The 19,174-nt window shown below is 41.6% G+C and overlaps 1 protein-coding gene across 1 annotated transcript in view; it reads right to left on the bottom strand.

Moving 5' to 3' along the window:
- Positions 1-19,174, bottom strand: part of MLIP (muscular LMNA-interacting protein) — a gene marked incomplete at both ends in the record, with an annotated part of 49,551 nt that overhangs the window by 29,047 nt on the left and 1,330 nt on the right. The window contains 2 exons of the mRNA XM_009081569.1: positions 4,831-4,902; positions 17,731-18,099. Coding sequence (XP_009079817.1) covers positions 4,831-4,902; positions 17,731-18,099 — 441 coding nt within the window. The remainder of the gene's footprint in view (positions 1-4,830; positions 4,903-17,730; positions 18,100-19,174) is intronic.

The following is a 19,174-nucleotide window of genomic DNA, read 5'->3' as shown; positions in this document are numbered from 1 at the left end:
CCAACCTAACCCTCCCCTGGCAGAGCTTGAGTCTGTGCCCTCTTGTCCTGCTGCTGGTTGCCTGGGAGAAGAGACCAACCCCCACCTGACTCCAACCTCCTGTCAGGGAGTTGCAGAGGGTGAGAAGGTCTCCCCTGAGCCTCCTCTTCTCCAGGCTGAACACCCCCAGCTCCCTCAGCCTCTCCTCATGGCACTCTATGGCACATCCCATCATCCTGGGGTGTGTCACACTCCATCCCTAGTTCAGGCTGGGGGAAGTCTGAACAGAACACCTGCAGTGCCTCTCCCCACCAAGTCCATATGCTCAGATTCCCTTCCCAAGAAAATGATGCCCTAGATAAGGGAAGTTCACCCCAATCAGCATGTAGAGGGTGTGTGTAGCTGGACAAAGACAGCAAACCCAAATTCCCCTGCACAGACTTTGCTGTAGACCAAAGACCACTGCACTGTTAAGAGAAGACTTTTTTTTTGTTTGTAAATCCAAATCCTCCAGGAGTTTTTGGGTTACACCTCAAATTTTACATCATTCTGAAGGTGAAGTAGGATCTGGTTTAAGAGACTGTCTACTTCCAAGGCCCTTGAAAGAAAGAGAGAGCTCATAGGCTGCTCCTACATTGGCATATTTGGTTATTTTTACAGACAAAGTAGGTCCTTTATCCCTCTCAAACTACACAAACCATTGCCTCTTTCTTACCATGAGATATTCAAAGTTTTGAACTTTTCTGCAGCTCCCTGAAAAAAACTCTTCACCACTATCTGACTGAAAGGTATTGTAAGAGAGATTTGACACATAGAATCTCTAAATAATAGACATATTACTTTTGCAATAATATGTGGTTAGCCACAGAATTTTGAATCAGACTGTGATCACATCTACCTGAGTGGAGAAGCTATACAAGAGTGGGTGTCATAGAGGGGTGACTGACTGTCTCAGTGTTAATCAGACCAGGAGGAATTACAGGGCTCACCTAATCTGACCTCACCTTTAAACCACAGAACTGCATGAAATGACTATATGAAGGACTAGAAAAGTATCCTGCCTTGATTTTTCAATTTCTGTGATAAAGAGCCCATTTCAGTCTCTGGAAATCTTTTCTAATGGTTAAATAATTCTTTCTGTTAAACTTTTGCCTTATGCCTATATTAAACTTGTTCAGCTTCCTCTTCTGGCCAGTGGACCCTGTCATCTATTCTATCATCCTGTCATCAATTCTGAGTCTATCTGCCAGGCTGAAGAGTTCATTATCACAGTCTCTGGACCTGCCTCATTGCTATGAATCTATGTGGCTATAGCACTGCAGACTGACCCTAGTTATCACCAACTTGTTGTCAGCATCTCTGCTCTCCATGCTCAGGCACTCTGAAGCTGTGCCCTTGCTAGTGAGGACACTGTCCTGCCACCCCAGCTCCTGATTCACCTCTGTGGAGCAATCTGCTCTTATTTCTCCCTAACAGAGCCTGACCATGCTGAGGATAAGCCCCTTAAAAACAAGCTTTGGTCTTCTGTCTCTGAAGAAGTTACAGCCCAATCTTCCAAGAGATATCCTGGGTTGGGCTGTTTCTGAGCAGAGCACAGGTGATGTGAGGAACAACATGTTCATACAAACTCAGCTGGGAAATAAGCCAGTTAGGAGATTTGATGAGATTAAGCCACTTGTGGGTTAGTCAAAGTATATGCACGTATAGTCAATCAGCTTTTGCTCCTCTGCTAATGAGCACATATTTGAACAACTCTCTTTGAGTAAGAGTACTGAAGGGTAAGAAGAACAAGTTCTAGAAAAAAACATTTAAGATGATGACAGCCTAATGGTTTCATAAGAAGAAGTTGAAAAATGCTGACTGAAATTAAGGCATCTATACAAATAGGAAAGAAAAAACACTGGCATGAGAAAGAAAGACAGAAGGAGACAATTCAGAGACAGACAAATAACTGTGCCTTACATGACACATCAGTGCCAGTTTTCTGTCATGGCATCTAATTAATATTGCAGCAGAATTGTCACTAGGATCACCCACATCACAATTCTGACTGATCTTATTTCTCATGACCACTCAAATTAAGTAATATACTTACACAGTGGGAAAAAAATAGTTGACTTCTGACTGTACATTTCCAATTCAATCACATAGCAAAACATTTTTTTGGCACTTTAGGCTAAAAAATGTAGCCTAAAAAACATGCTGTATTTCTAATCATGCATTCAGCTTGGTAATAGCTCTGCCTTGCAGATACTATGTGCCTTCCTTCCCTGCCAAAAAAAAAAAGAAAAACAAAGCAAACCCAAAAAACCCTGTTATTTTAATGCTAATAAAATATCACTTCGGTAGTTAAAGTCTTATGGTCTTAAATCTCTCTCTTTTTAATCCAGTGCATAAAATAGGAGCAACATAATTACTGTCATTGAGTTATGTCACATGAGTTTCCTCACCAACATTTTTGAGAACACTTGGTTATTAAGGCTTGGTGCAATGGGGTCTGTGTGTGCCATGTGTTGACTTTATGTTTTCTTTAAGAGCCACACACTAAACACATCTCAGCTAACACAACAGGATTAGTTTAGGAGCACTGCAATTATCTGCTGGTACAGATCAATAGGAGATCCTTATCCATACCCAAGATGGGAGAAAGCATTTAGTCAGGCCATGTTGAAACATACAGTTTACAAAGTAAATGAGTCAAGAGCTTCTCCTGAAGGCAAATCCTGTAGCAGAGAATTGATTTCTTATTAGTTTGACATGACTGTGCTTTCACTGCCAAAGGATACAACAAGGCAACCATTCCCAATGAAACAGAGCACAACCAAAAGTCTGTTTAAACACAGAGATCTGTTGAGTCATTACTTTTTCTACAGACAGTGGCATTAGATTACACAATTCAGTTTTACCTACTGGGGATAAGGAACACACAGGTTGTGAGTCAATGCCCCAGAGAGCACCAGCAAGACCAGCAAAAGAAACCTCTTTTTCTTCTGAAAAGTGCAGTCAGATGTCTGACCTTAACCCACTAGTGCACACCAGGAGTGTGTTCTAAGAGAGAATACCCTGCTCAGAGTCACCTACCTGGCTTGGCTCGCAGAGAGATGCAGTCTCAGAGTGCACAAACCAGATGTCTTTCAGGTGAAGTAAACCTTGAAGTGGCACTTCAAGAATCCACCCAATGCTCCCAGGCACTAACATGCTCTCTGCCCAAACAAAACCCTCCCAAAATGCATTCTAGAGGGGTGTAGCATCTCCTGCATCAGCTATTTTCCTCTATTCTCTTGCACAGCATTGCATGCTAAAGTAAACATAATCATTCAAGACTAAAAGAACATTTGAAAGGAAAGGAATGTCTCCTGGTTTTCCCCCAAAAAAAATCTAATTTATAGCAGTTAACTGATAATATCATAATCAGAGATATTTCAAGGACAAAATTACCATCTTCAAAACTTGTACACAGTTAAGTTCACCCTCTGCAATATCTTTAGACTCTTCAAACTTCTAGTGGAATCAACTGAGCTGTGTATGTGAATAAATATTTAGATGTGCAGTCAGGAATGATGAATCTTACAGGAATGAATCAGAGGCTAAGTTCCTGAACAGAAAGCTTTTTCTGATAAAGCTACAAGCTGGATGTCAGTGTGATAATAAACATGTCTTTAAGCCTGTAAGACACTTAGCTCATTGATCATCAGACAAAATTTCTTCAAACTTAGTGAGCTATTTTTTTGTGCAAAACTAATTTGGGAAAAATGCTTAGTAAATTAACATCTTTTGAACCCTTCATGCAACACTTATATTTTCAATTGACTTTCAAAGTTGCATTATCTAAATAAGGACTACACAACTCAGCCCTTGTTGGCTGTGATTTAAGTAATAAATTAATGCACTAAAGTCTGTTCATTGGATCTGTTTCTTATCCTCCAGAATTATAGAATTTTGGGGGTTGGAATGGACCTGAGTGATCATCTAGTCCCACCCCCTGCCCTGGGCAGGGACATCTCCCACCAGAGCAGGTTGCTCAAGGCTCATCCAACCTGGCTGTGAACACTGCCAGGGTTGGGGCAGCCACAGCCTCCCTGGGCAACATCTCCACACAACCTTCTCTTCTCCAGGCTGAACAGCCCCAACTCCCTCAGCCTGTCCTCACAGGGAGATGCTCCAGTGCTCTTAGCAACTTTGTGGCCTCCTCTGCACTTGCTCCAACAGTTCCATGTCCTTCTGATGTTGAGGACACCAGAACTGTGTTCAGTATTCCAGGTGGGTCTGAGCAGAGCAGAGTAAAGGAGAAGAATCAGCCCCTCTGACCTTCTGCCCTCACTCCAGAAAGGGATTGTTATCCCAAATTATATCCTGGGAATGGGCCCCTGGCCCATGCTAACTGTTAAAGTGTTCAGGGAGAAGAGCAATGGCCAGGACAGTTCTCACAGTTGAGCAATATAGCTAGTTAAAATTGCATACATTGGGATGTTAAATTTAACAGTATAGCCACTGGATAATCATTAACTGACCCAAATCTGCAAATAATCAGGTCCCACAACAGCAGTGCTCCAGACACTTTCCAGCAACAAAACAGATTTTGACATGTTGCCATAAAAGGCAATTCCTTTAGGACACAGGGTTTGGTTTTTTTTCCTTTTTACAGTAAATTGATTTGCAGAAATTCAGATTAACAAAGTCTCTGATCTTTGGTGGAAAGTGTTTGACCCTGAGCAATGATTGGAATTATAATCCTGAGCAGTCAGTTCCCAGAATTTACATTGTGCAGGATCCCCCAGAAGAAATACGTACATGAAGTTGAACGGTCTCAAATACACAACGCAACGCCCACGACTGGGAGCAAACACTAACCTTCTGTTCCATAAGCAATGTGTTTGTAGGGATTGCTGCAAATGCCTTGTAGCTTTTCTTGATCCTGTACTGCTAAAAGGGTAAACCAGAAAGCAGGAAGAGAAGTAAAACAGGGTAGAAGAGGGAGAGAGAGAGAAAGGGAAGAGAGGGAAAAGTATGACAGAATGAAAGATGATTCCAGTTGTCTTGCAGATGTTGCAACAAAACAATGCTCACATATCTCCTAGGAAAGCTATTTCTTAGAAAATATCTAGTATTTCTGTTAAGATTTTTAAGGTCTGTAATGTACATCTTTTGCTCTCAGGAATGATCTGCGACAAAGTGAATTCTCTGTTTCAGCTTTTGATTTCCAAAGTGAGTTTAATCACTTTGTGCTGACTACTACACCCTTAAATGACTCTCAGGAGAGGCTGTGTGCTTTTCCCAAGTTTGCTTGTGATTTGATCTGAAAATACAGAGCTACTTCTGCCAGTACGTGCACCCCAAGCACTGCTGCTGAGTGATGTGATCCTGGGCCACTGGGTCAGAGGGATTTCTGTGATTGGCTTTAATGAGCCTGATTAGGATCCTTAAATGCTGAGCTGCTCGCATGAGTGGATAGATCATTTAAATCCTGATGCAGCTTTTCATCTCCTGAGTGAGTAACTGTACCACCCAAACAAATATTTCAAAATAATTATAGGAACTTCCACACTCTAACGAGGTTTACAGAACTGGCAATCTGAACCATACAAAGTGCATGGGTTTGGGTACAAAAAATTCTAAGATCAGCCTTAACAGTAATTCTTGTCAAACAATTTATATTTTAGGCTATATTAGTTATTTTTAACTCTTCAGAAACCATAAATTTACCTTTTCTTTGTCATTCTAGAGGCTGAATTCAGTAATTTTTACATGATTGATGAAATTCTTCTATACTTATATGAGCCCAAGAGATAGGATTCCTAATCACAGGACTTCTGGAATCTATTTCTAATTTTTAATTAAATAGGGATTTGCTACATTGCTGTCTTTTCAGCAACAATCTAATAAAAAGCCCCAGAAATTCACACAAGAATAGCAAAGCTGTACTTTGGGTCATTCTTTTGCCACTTTTTTTATTTTCCTTCTATCTAGTAAAAGTCTCAATGACAGAGACCAAAACTGTAAGTCAGATAAGAAACTTATATGATCTCACATCTATTTTGAAATACTGTAGGACACATTTTAATTCTTTCTATACATAATATTATCACAGAATCATCAGAATTGGAAAGGACCCTTGAGGATCATCCAGTTCAACCCCTGCCCTGCACAGACATCCCTGACAGTCACACCCTGTGCTGAGAGCATTGGCCAAACACCTCTGGAGCTCTGTCAGCCTTGGGGCTGTGACACTGCCCTGGGAGCTGTTCAGTGCCCAAACACCTCTGGGGAAAAAAGAACCAGTTGCTAATCTCCAGCCTAAAACCATCCTGTATACACCATATTCACTTCATTAGCTGAAATAGAATTGCCCAAATTGTGCTTGGATATCTAAGTTTTAAATGTCAAAAGACATGTGAGTTGAATCTTGCCCTTTGAACATTTAGACAGCAGCACTGCATAGCTGCATACACTTATTTATATACAAAATCTATATGTAGATAAGACATAAAGTACTCCTCACTGAAGTAAGATGGAAGACCAAAATTCCAAACATTAAAATAGCCATATTCACAAAATGTAGCCTTGCTTGATTACACCAGGAAACTTGTGCAACTGAACATGTAAATGATGTGTTCACTAGCCCATAGGCCTTTCCCTATGATGAGATAGGCATCATGTATGATAAGTATATGGTGATCACTTTGAAGTTAGTTGTACTGTTATATGAACTAAACAAGGACATTGAACTGTTCAAATGTAAAAGTTTCTGATTTTGTGTGCTTTATCACTTCCAGATACTGTAGAACCTGTGAGGAAGGTGCTATTTTTGCAGTGTCTGAGATGAGTGGCAAGTCTTTAATTCAGTTTCTCATCTACACGAATATGTTTCTTTACACAGTATTTCACATTACTTTGAATGATTTTTCAATGCCTAAATACATTTAATAATCTACTTCATAGGAATTATAATTGCAAACAGCCATGGACAGTTAGGTCTACTGGCTTTTACCAGCCCAGCCAAAGGCAAACCAATTCCAGGATCAGAGCTTGGGCAATATCAGCCTCAAGAGTTTGGAGGAAAATGTCCTACTAGTTTTTTGTTTGAATGGTCACTTAAGACACCCACAGGGCATTGCAAACCATGCAAGACACATGCCTATAAAGCCTTAAAATCAGTGATTAGCCATGGTAGCACATTGCTCCTTCATGAGTAATCCTTCCTGCTTTGTGGTAGGTTTTGCAGCTGTGCTAAGGTCCATGTTGCTACAGTTAGTTTCATAGAATCATAGAACCATCAAGGTTGGAGGAGACCTCTAAGATCATCCAGTCCAACCAATTTGCTCCCCAGCTGTTTTGGGTAGATCTACATGCATTCCTGTGCTACATTCCAGTAGGAAAAAACAAAGAATATGTAGGAATGATACACCACGAAACCACAGCAGAGAGTATTCAAACATCAGCCAGAAGTGGTTGTTCTAATCTGTTCCTGCAGAATCAGAAATGTATCTGTCCCTTCCCCATCCTACTGTACATTTTGCTGTATTAGATCCATGAGGACACTATTAAGCGTCTGCAAAGCCCATGGAGAGGGTTTTTATTTGCTGTGGTCCCCCAGAGTTCAAACTTCCCACTGATCTGTGGATTTGCCTTTCTGTTCATTTTGAAAAACATTAATTGTTTTAAACCATTAGCACATACAAACCATGGGAAAGCACATGTTCATATATACAAATACAGTGAAATAAATTCATGGGTTATCCTTTGATTTATATTAACTGCTGCATGCATAGGCATAGACATATAAGCTCTCCATTAAAGAATCCTTTTTGCATAACTGCTTTGATATCATGCTAATGAAACAGTTTAATGGGAATACTGAAAAGTACATCTCATGTCAGAATTTGGGTTTAATAGGTGTTGATTTAATATGTGTTTTAACACTGCTGCAATGACCATTGAGGCAATATTAAGGTTGAATAATTACACATGCCAAAGTCAAGCACCTCTAGATGCTGTGGATTTTTTTTCTCTTGATGTTCATATAGCACATTCATGCATGCAAAAATTTTGGCATGAATGAAGAGTCACCAGATGGAACAACCTGCTCCTTGTCTAGTTCTAAACTTGAGCTGATTAGTACTAAAGAGGTCCAAATGCTGCTTAGGGCGTTAAAGTTCTCTCTCCTCAAAGTTTTCTTTTTTCTCTCTGGAAATATCCTGAGATTTGAGGTTGGAGTGTTATTGGGGAACATGCTACCATTAACACAGCCACAAAGCTCATTGTGCTGTGCCATGCACTAGGGATGGAAATAAGTAGGAGCAGAAGGAAAGGACCATGGTGAATGCACAGTATTATTGACTAAATGAAGTCTCAGACTCACATTTTAAAGCCAAAATGGACCTTTTCTGCACTAAACACCCAGATTTAAGGTCTATCACATCTCCAAAAGAGTCAGCTTTGTTTACATGATTAAAAATTACACTAAAGTTCCAAGTCTTTTACATGGTGGACATTCTCCCAGTCTCAATCGGGTGGTGGGACAGTTTCAAAAGTGCCACCATACCACATGATAAAGCAGAATTATCAGGAAAAGGGACAGTAGGTAAGACAGAAAGGGCATAATAACCTCTGCAAATGGAAGCCTAGGCAATAACTCTGTGTCACAAGCAGAGTTTCCTTACTGCCAGAGACTCCCACAGTGCTCATTGCACCAACTAGCAGGAACTGCAACTGTTCTGCAATCTGCAGGCTTGGTCATGCCTTCCAGTTTTGTCTCAGGGGATTTTTTTCTTGGAATTTCTACAATTTCATATCTCTTTTTTGTTTCATTAAGTAATACTGACAGTGTGTAGCGACACTGTACAGCTGTGCTTTGCACAATGGTTCCTCTTGGGTCATTTGGTTTTTAAAAGAACCATTCATGACAATTGCTACTTTGTGCTGATTTAAACCTCTCATTTCCAATTAACATTTCCCAAGCAGTTCAAGTCACCCCTGCCATGGCCAAGCTATTAAGAACACATCTGACACAACTTGATCTGGCAGACCAGGCTGTAATTTTGTGCTGTGAACAAATAAATCAATAAACCATGATAGACTTTCTGTGATGGGCAGAGCTCAGACGTCAGTATGAGGAGGCACAAGGGAAGCACAGAGTGCAGAGACAAGATAAAAGAAGTTGGAAAGCCTTCTGCAGGTCTGATGCCTTCTGCAACAAGCCCTTCCTTTGTGCAGAACAGTTCCTTTGTTTTCACCCACCTGCTGCAGGTCCTTGGATCAGCTTTCCTTCCCTTCCCCTTCTCATTCTTTAGATTTCTTTCTCATACCTTTAGATTTAAAGTGTGACTGGTTCCCAAGCCCTCCTGCAGCAATTGCCATCATTGCTTATTCTCACTCTGCAGCAGCTCTCCCACCTTTGATGACAAACAGCAGGAGCATGGCTGATCCATCAAGTGTGAGACTCATATTTGCAGTAGCTCATGTTGTAGGAAGACTGGCTTTTCTTTCCCCCTCATCCTCTGTCTAGCACAACAAGATGAGAGAAGTACCAAAGATCAGAGGAGTACCAAAGAAAGGGAAGAAGCAGAAGATTGTCCTTGTCTTCCCTTGCTGGCTCTTGGCCCCAAAGTCCCTGCTCTGGCTGAGTTCTGTTGTGCCTCTGAGCTGGTCCCAGGGTGGCTGGGGTGAGTACAGCCTCCTGGGGAGGACAGCTGGAATGAGGTGCTTGGGAATCAGTTGTCACTGGAACAGCCAGTTCACTTCAATCAGATTAAGCTGCTTCTAGCTCAGCCCTGCACCTAATTTCACCATATTTCAGTGGGAACACATGTGGATCTACATTAGCATAGGGTGAATAGAACATGTTTTATGGTTTATTTTTGACATACCAGGGGTTTAGGTGAGCTACAAAAATAAGTGTACCAAAAGTATATCAGAGCCACTGGACACAAATCCATCTTTAGTAGTATCTCCTCTCACTCAGGAATAAAGTATTTTCACTTTTTGTGCTAAGGATTCCTACAGCATTTCCTCCATAATATGGAACACATAGCTATATGGTAGGATTTAATCTTCACTAACAATACAAAACCTGTTTCTTTTTAAACTTTTTTTTCCCCACAGCCCATTTATTTCACTAGCATTCTACAACACACGTGATTTCTTCCTACAGGGACAAAGAACTGTTAGAAAATAAGCATGCACCAAGAGTACCTTGGGTTTGATGTTTTCATGGTCAGAAGGCAGGGAAAAAGACAGTGGTGAAGTCAGCTCTCTGGGTCTTGATGGCAGTGTGCCTGGTGACTTGTCTGAGATGGGAGATCTGCACTTTAACACTGGTGAGGTGGCAGATTGCTCTGGTCTTGGAGAGGAGGATTTAGACCTATACTTTGTGTATGCCAACGAAGAATTAAACTGCAGTGGATGGGAATTAATATTACCAGTGTGTGGAACTGGTGGGGTAGAGTGAGGCCTTGGAAGAGACCACCGCTTTGAGACACTTGGAGGGGTAGGAGAGGAGGCACTCATCTCCTGGATAGATATTTGGGATGAATCTGATTTATATATAGGCCCTGAATGCAAAAGATTTGGGGAAGCGGATGAGCGTTTCTCTAGGGGAGGGGAGAATACACCACTAGGACTGGCAGAAGAAAGCAGAGGATATGACCTGCAGGTAAAAATGGGTGAGTAAGTGTGTACTCTCTGAGACCTCTGAGGTGTCTGGGACCTGGAGGACCTGGAGGCAGCGTAGTGCAGCCCTTCTGGAGAAAGAGAGGTGGGGTATGCTAAGGAAGGGGCAGCTGGGGCACAAGGAGGAGGCAGTGTAGACTGAAAATCTGGAGAGGCAACTGATCTTCTATGGGAGGAGACAGAGGATGACAAAGAACTTTGGGAGTCTGGAGAAAGTGTTCGGACTGGAAGGTGCTTTTTGGGAGAAAGAGACCTCGCTCGAGGGCTGGGATAAGGCTTGGAGGATAAAGGCAGATGCTGAGCCCACCCTGAAAGCCAATAATCCTCTCTGCTGGGAGAATCTGGCCTTACAGGAGGGTTTGAAACACATCTCTTGGGAGTTGAGGGAGTTGTTTTGCACTTTTGATCTATTGCGAGTGTTGAGGAACTAAGGGAGCTGGGAGAAAATGTGGGACAAGAGGAAGGAGAACGCGGTCTCCGCTGAGAGGAGCCTGATCTCAAAATAGCAGTTAAGAGTGTCAGTCTGGTTGGCAGAGGGGATTTGACTCCTGACTTTGCTAAATTTCCTCTAGATGACATTTGTGTGCAAGGCTCACTTATACTACACATGGTCGAAGTGGAGCCATAAAGAGAGGGTGGAGACAAAGGTTTAGGGCTAGGAGATAATGAATGTGTTATTATATGTACAGGGAGAGGAGCCAAAGCATTCAATCTTTTGGAAGAGCCACGGGATAAAGACTGAGCTGAAGATCCTTGAAATTCAGCAGAACATGGAGGATTGGGGGAAAGACTTGGGCTCTTTGCTGGAGCAGAGGGTGTGGTGGAGCCTCCCATGTTGCAAACACAGCCAGGAGTATAGAGACTTGGTGTCTGTAGGTTATCAGACAATCGAGGAGTGGAGTACCAACTCTTTGATGCAGAAGAGGTTATTTTAGACATGGAGGGAGGTGAACTATGGGAAGCAGACTGAAAGTAGAGAGATGAGTCTTGCTTAGAAAACCTGGTTGCTGACTGCCACTTGTAAGAGGAATCTTCCAGCGAAGAGGCTTGACTCATATTAACCATGGCACCACACGCTACTTTCTGGTTAATTGGAGAAATTAAGTGGACAGCAGGTGGTTTAGAGGAAAGATGATCAGAGGTGGAAAGAGTAGAAATTAACTGGAGAAAAAAGAGAAACAGAAATGTTAATATAGGTGGACCCTGTGGAACTGTTAAACACCCCACATTTCAGTCCTGTGGTCATGCATATAGAATCAGACAATGACAGAATGAGCTGGGTTGGAAAAGACCTCAAAGATCATCAAGTCCAACCCTACTGTGGTCACTAGCCCATGGCACTAAGTGCCACATCCAGTCTCAGCTTGAAAACCTCCAGGGATGGTGAATCCACCACCTCCCTGGGCAGCACATTCCAATGCCTGAGCACTCTCTCCCTAAAAAATCTATTCCTAACATCCAACCTAACCCTGCCCTGGCAGAGCTTGAGTCTGTGCCCTCTTGTCCTGCTGCTGGTTGCCTGGGAGAAGAGACCAACCCCCACCTGACTCCAACCTCCTGTCAGGGAGTTGCAGAGGGTGAGAAGGTCTCCCCTGAGCCTCCTCTTCTCCAGGCTGACATGCAGACAAGTTATGTGTTACTTTACTTCTATGAGACCTCAGTTTTGTTGACATATACAAAGTTCAAGACTACTGTATTTTTTTAATTTGATGTAAAACCCAGGACAGTTGTGCCATGAGTGTCTGGAATCATGTGATGCTATTCAGATTGTATAAACATAATGGAAAGTGAGAAAATTGCAATATTGTCCCATCTCACTTTACCAGCTCAGTGGAAAATAGCCTTTCTGAAAATGGCATGCAAGCAAAGTGCTCATTTTCTCATTCAGTAAACAACACCTTCTGCAGCACTGTGATATCAGGAGGAGAAATTTCCTCGGAACTACTTAAATCAGACATCTAGTTTGCTTTTCACTTTTCCTGTCACTCACAGAGCAGTGCATTTGACAATTTTCAGGCATGTAAGAGTCCTTATCCCCTTCTCCACAGTCTTTTGATACACTAATAAAACAGTAATGAGCTCTTTCATGAGTGCCTTTTTTCTTGGGTCGATTCTAATTAGGATTTGTCAAAACTAATTAGAGCATACAAGTATATTATCAACCTTCATACAGTTTTGTGCCTCTAAAGAAAGAAATTCTCTCAAATTTTTCCCAGTTATTATAATGCTGAAATTAAAAACTGAGGTATACACAATATGAATTAAACATATCAGTAGGAAATAGAGAGCGAAGTCAACTGTAAAACCAAAAAGCTACAAACTGTAACCTAACATTTGACTGAGCAATTTGAAAGCAGGGAAATTGAGTCTAATTTCACCAAATTTGATATAAACATAAGAATACCTATTTAACTACTGTTTGACACCCTGAAAAGATTATGCAGCTCTATAGAAGATGACACCACTCAGTTTCCACACATAACTTGCACTTGGCTGTGGCTCAGCTTATGCTTTATGGGTTTTAATACATCTTAGCCATAATAGAAAGGATTATTGTGATGATGGTCATGATTATTACTACATAATATAGTATTGATGCATGACAAAACAAAGATAAGGACAAATAAAACAATTTTCAAGTGAGAGCACATGCTGGAAGAAGCTGTGACAGAAGAGCAAGACTTAAAGGCTTATAAGGGCTAAACTATACCTAAAAGGTTAAATATGGGCAAAACACACACATCAAAACTCTATTAGCCCTTATAACTTTAAATAACTGAGCTCTTCCTGCAAAATTGCACCATATATATAACAAGACTTGTAAACCAAAGACACTTTTTGTGTAACTTCAGAAAAGGCAAGTAAATGCTTTGATTTATAGAAACAAACACCAAAGATCCAAATGATTTTACAGCCACACTAACTGCTTGTTTTATCCATGTGTGTAGATGTCCCATTTCCACATAGAAAGTCAATGGATATATATACAGGGCAAATATTAGTACCTAAAAATTAATATCCATTATATCATTATACCATTCTGTTGGATTAAGAAATTATGACTCTTGCTGGAAAAGCTTCCAATTAAGAAGAAGCAAAAAATACTGGAAATAAAGAAGAATTTGCCAATATTTAAGCATTCTGAAAAATTATTATTAACTATGACATGAAACATAAAATTATTCAACAAGTTAAAAAGCAGAATGGTAATACATCTGATAACTTGGAGCAGCCTCCTGAATTTAATAATGAGTTCTGGAAGTTAATCAACTACTGAAACAGAACTGGAGAACAAAATCTCTGTATTTCAAAATGGAATATATATCCCTTACAAAGACAACGGATTAAAAGTAAATGAGGAATGAACATGAAACTCCAAGATTTAAAAAAAAAAAAAGTAGATGTGCAATGACTCCTAATTAGCTAAAACTTAATAAGAAAGATTTATAAGCAACATTGAAAATGTACATGGTAGCAAGCAATAAATATGCTCCTGGACAATAAATGTGCTCCTGCAAGAATGATAAAGGCATTTTGCAGTAGTCTTCCAGTTTAAACACCACTGAAATTTATGTGCTGAGCTAATGGTACCATTAATCACATCTCCAGAAAAGATCTTGCCATTTTAACCCAGTATTAACTACATCTCTAGATGGTCAACCTCTTATCTACAGGATCAGAGTGGGTTGGAAGGGACTTCTTGAGGTCATCTAGTCTAACCTCCTACTCAAAGCAGAGCTCTTGCCAACACCAGTGGGTCAGGTCAGCTGTGGTTGTGTCTCACCAAGTCTCTAAAGCACTTCAGCAGCCCCAGACAGCCTGAGTCTGTGCCCCACCACCTCCCAGTGAAGAAGCTGTTTCTGATGCCCAGCTGGAACCTTCCACACTCCCATTTGCAGCCATTGCTCTCTGACCTGCCACTGCAGAGAAGGGTTTGGCTCTGTATCTGATCTTCAAGTAGTTGTGTGCTGTTCCTAGACACCTCCTTGGCTGCCTCTTGGTGGGAGTCAACTAAGCCAGCTCCCTTAGCCTCAGCTCACATGTGCCCCAGACACATCTACAGCTTTGTGCTGGGCCCCATTCCCATCCTCACATCTCTCTTGATTTTGGGGGTTGCTGGCCACCAAATTGAGCATGTTTTTACAGTTGTGGTCTCACCAGTGACAGTAGGCAAGATATAATAACTTCCCTCGATCAGTGGCATCTTTTTCCCTTTTCTTTCTGCTCAGTTTCTCTACCAGTTTAAAACACTCCTCCTGATTCCACTGCAAGACTTCTCTTCTCAGGAGCAACTCAGATATACATTTCCTAAAAATGTGTGAAGAAAGTTGAAACAGGTGGCAAGGTTACCTTAGCACAAAGGGATCAAGGAACATGAAAAATTTCTTGATGCCTCATGATTTCAGAATGATACCAGAGTCATCAAAGAGCTCATAGTATTAGCCTTGAGCCTTGTCCAGGAGCCCTTCAGCATGTTTGAAATGGCAGAACTGAGCTGGACACAAGGCAAATGTCTTTCCGGTGAGGTCACATTTTTTTGGAAGGGCACAGGAGATGACCCTTGAGTGTAGTGTGGCAAGCTGAGAGCCCAAAAGGCAAAAATCATGGCTCTGAGATAGACCTGGTCCTGGGACCAGTTAACCATGCTTTGATCTCAGTAGAACTTGATTATAGATAGGAAACAGTGAAAGTAAATTTGCCACAAAGCCTGAAACCTGAAAACCAGAAAGTCAAAAGGAAGCACTGGAGATTGTGAAAACCTCCACAAAAGTGTGGCAAGCTGAGAGCCCAAAAGGCAAAAATCATGGCTCTGAGATAGACCTGGTCCTGGGACCAGTTAACCATGCTTTGATCTCAGTAGAACTTGATTATAGATAGGAAACAGTGAAAGTAAATTTGCCACAAAGCCTGAAACCTGAAAACCAGAAAGTCAAAAGGAAGCACTGGAGATTGTGAAAACCTCCACAAAATCTCTGGAGGCAGCACAATAAATCAGACTGTAAGCTGAGACCCAATTAATATAGATGCCATTTAGAACAGTGATGGGCAGGAGTTTGCAGGGACTCCTGACTTTTTTGTCTGGAAAAGCCAAACCAGAGGTCACACACTGGACAGAGGAATGTCAAGTGACTTTGACTAGCTACAAAACCTTCTGGTTATTGATCCAGTATTGATTCTATCCAGTTCTGAGCTACTCAGTATGAGACATGGGGTTCCTGGAGCAGGTCCAGGGAAGGGCAACAGAGATGTTTAAGGGACTGAAGCATCTCTGTTATGAGGAAAGGCTGAGGGAGTTGGGCCTGTTCAGCCTTGAGAAGAGATGACTGAGAGGGACCTCATTAATGTATACAAGTATCTGAAGGGAGGGTGCCAAGAAGATGGAGCCAGGCACACAAAAAAATCACAACATGATACGTAAACAGCAAACTACCACCCAAAAGTTTCAACTATAACCAGAAAAACTGATATTTTTTTCAGACTTTGACTATAGAGTGGCATTTTCCAACATGAGTCAGGAACTGAACTTTTTGCCTCAAAGAACAAAGAAGCTTCCATTCTACTCAGTGCTTTTCTTTTTGCTGTCATTGAAACAATGCAGAAATGAATGAAGCCATAGGAGCTCTCTGCTTCACTTAGAGTGATCCCTTCTGCAACACAATGTCCCCAATACTGATCCTTCCTTTTTCACATCTGACAGGAAATTCATAGTCTAATTATGCTTTTAAATTAACATGATGTTATATGTAAGAACTCTTAAGTGGGACACTATACTGCCCTTCTAATCCAAGAACTGACAAGGTAGCCCATATATGGACTCCTTTGTACAAAGGAAATGTGCCAAGAGATAAACAATGCATCTATTTAATATTTTTGGACTTTTCTTTCATTTCACAACTGATGATGCTTCATTAGATAGCAAGCCAGAAAGAGCAATGCCTAAGGAAACACCTTAGAATCAGAACATCAGTGGAAAGTAGCTTAGCAAAAACACCTTATGAAGTGATAGAGGCAGGTACAGATACTTAGATAATGAAGACTAAGAAAGTACTTACACAGTATTTACAGTCTTGAAAACTTGTGGTTTAAGAATGATGACAAGATCTGCAATTACACCTCTTACACACTACCTCTCCTCACATTCATGTGAATAATTAGCAAAGTTAGGGTTCATTCTTTGTTCTGTGCAATCTGTATTTTCTTTTACCCCACCAGCCAAAGTCAATCCATCAAAAGTTTAAGAACTATACAGCACATGAATTTTTCTGTATAGTGTTCCAAAACCCAGCTGATTTCTGCAATAGTTTTTAAACAAACCACCCAAGTCAGCCTGGCAGAATCTGCACACTGAACATTGCTGAAGGAAATTTGTATTTCCCCAGGACAAATATTCTATTGCCTCTACATATGCTTATCCATGGCTTTATACCTTCTGCAGGTAAAATTCTCACTGACCTCACTGGGAGTTTCTCAGATGAAATGAATGTTTCATAATGCTGTGAATTCCAAACCAGAGTAGATTTCTTATTCACAATTTCCTCAATCAAAAAGTGACACTGAATTGGATGAAAAAATGAGTGGCAGTAGTATTTCAACACAAGACAGGAATTCTTTACACCTGTGCAAGACAGTGCTGATATACAATCAGAATAACAGGACTTTTAACTTTAGCATAAAGAGCTGCAGCTGGTGCTGAGGAAAAAACAACCACTAAGTCTGGGAAGTTTGATGCTAGCAATTCAAATGATCTCCAGGCTACATTGATTTCAACAACCTTAGCCAATTTATATTAGCTAGGAATCTAACACCTTCAGATTAACTTGCTGCCATGATGAGCTGCTCTTAAAGCAAAGAATGGATCTGCATTAACTGCTCCACACACACACACACACCAGAATCATATGGAGAGGCAGCAAGTCAGAAGGGTTGGGCCAACTGCTTTAGGTCCAAGTGTTACAGAAATGGCCAACAAAAATGCTAATTAAAGAATAAATTGACCAAGCTGCTTTACAAACTGTCTCAGTATCCAAGAACTGAAAGCTTTAGAAAGCAAAGGTTATCTCTAGAGTCTGAAAAGCAGGTTACCTGGTGCTTTTGTGGGTCAGCAGTACTGTGGGAGAGAGCAGCACCTGGAAGGTGCCCATCGACAGGAGGTTTCCCTGCCTCGGTGCCAGGGGAGACGTGGGACGTGGTCAGCAGCTGAGCACTGATGGGACCATAGCCATTGGAAGGCAGATGGATGTTGTTTGAGGCAGCAGCTACTTCATCTTCATCACCGGAGTCCGTAATCAGGATAAACTCAGCCTTAAAAAGGTCATTCTCCTGCATTTCTCCTTTGCTTGAATTACACCCCAGGGACTGGAAAGCTGTTCGGGTGTTGTCTGTACAGATGGAGGACACAAAGTCTTGTCTGGCCCCACTCTTTAAGCCCAGCTCATCAGACACCTTGCTAGACTGCAAAAGATACAAGGAAAAAGATGCCAATGAACAGCATTTTATTGGTGTTCCCCAAAACGTGAAGCAATTTTGGCTTTCGGTGGTGGTTGGCTCTGCGCTACCAAAAGTGTAGAGGGCAAATGAAGAGTTTGGGCATGAGCACCCAGCAGAATCCCCAGCTGATGCTGCAGGGATTGCCTTCCCAGCACCTCACAGAGCCACAGGGGACTCAGACAGTGATGGCCAAGACCGGGGCTGGCGCGGGAACCGACGAGGAGGGTGCAGTCAAGCCGAAGGAGCTGCCAGACCAGACTATGCCAGACACGATGGGAAGGCATCCTGACTGTGGGATCCACGGGAGCAGACAATGCTCCTCAGAGGAGCCTGACAGACAAATCTGGGGCAAAACCTATACATATTAATGAAGAAACAAAGGCCCTTAAGACAAGGCATTCTCTGAAGAGAGCAGACAAAGGCTGAGGTCAGAGAGCTTTACTGTATGTTCAAGCTTCTCAGCACAGACCACAATTGTTCTTCGTAGTTTCTGCAATTTCCATGTCCAGTATGTCACTTCTTAAGTATGCTTTGGATGAGAGCAGGAGTGGAGCAAGCTGTGTGTACAGCACACAAATCATCAAATCATTCCATACTGAAATAGCCACGGGAAATCCTATTTCCCTTGAAGCAGGAATCAGGTGAATGAATAGACATATTGTATATTGCAAGAGGAAACCTGCAGATAGGACTCACATTTGAATCCTGCCTGAGGAATACGGTAATTACAAATTTCTGCATCACTTGCAGCTCCATGGGTTCCTGTAGCTCAGTTCTTTGGGAAAATATTGGACCACAAAGAGGGATAGCAGCAGTGTGACTTTGACAGAGTTACTTTAATTATCTTGTGTTGGTTGGTTTCTTAACATTTTAGAAATGGGATTAGTTTGTGCTATGAAGGCCTCAGTCCTGCATCACCTGTCAGGAAAGTTTCCTCTGATGACAAAGAAACATAAAATCACAGAATTTTAGGGGCTGGAATAGACCTTAGAGATGATCCAGCCCCAACCCCTGCCCTGGGCAGGGACACCTCCCAGCA

This window comes from Acanthisitta chloris, unplaced genomic scaffold (genome assembly GCF_000695815.1).
Source record: "Acanthisitta chloris isolate BGI_N310 unplaced genomic scaffold, ASM69581v1 scaffold7269, whole genome shotgun sequence".
Taxonomy (NCBI): Eukaryota; Metazoa; Chordata; class Aves; order Passeriformes; family Acanthisittidae; genus Acanthisitta; species Acanthisitta chloris.
Note: the sequence above shows the minus strand (reverse complement) of the source record. Positions and strands in the feature narration are given on the sequence as shown.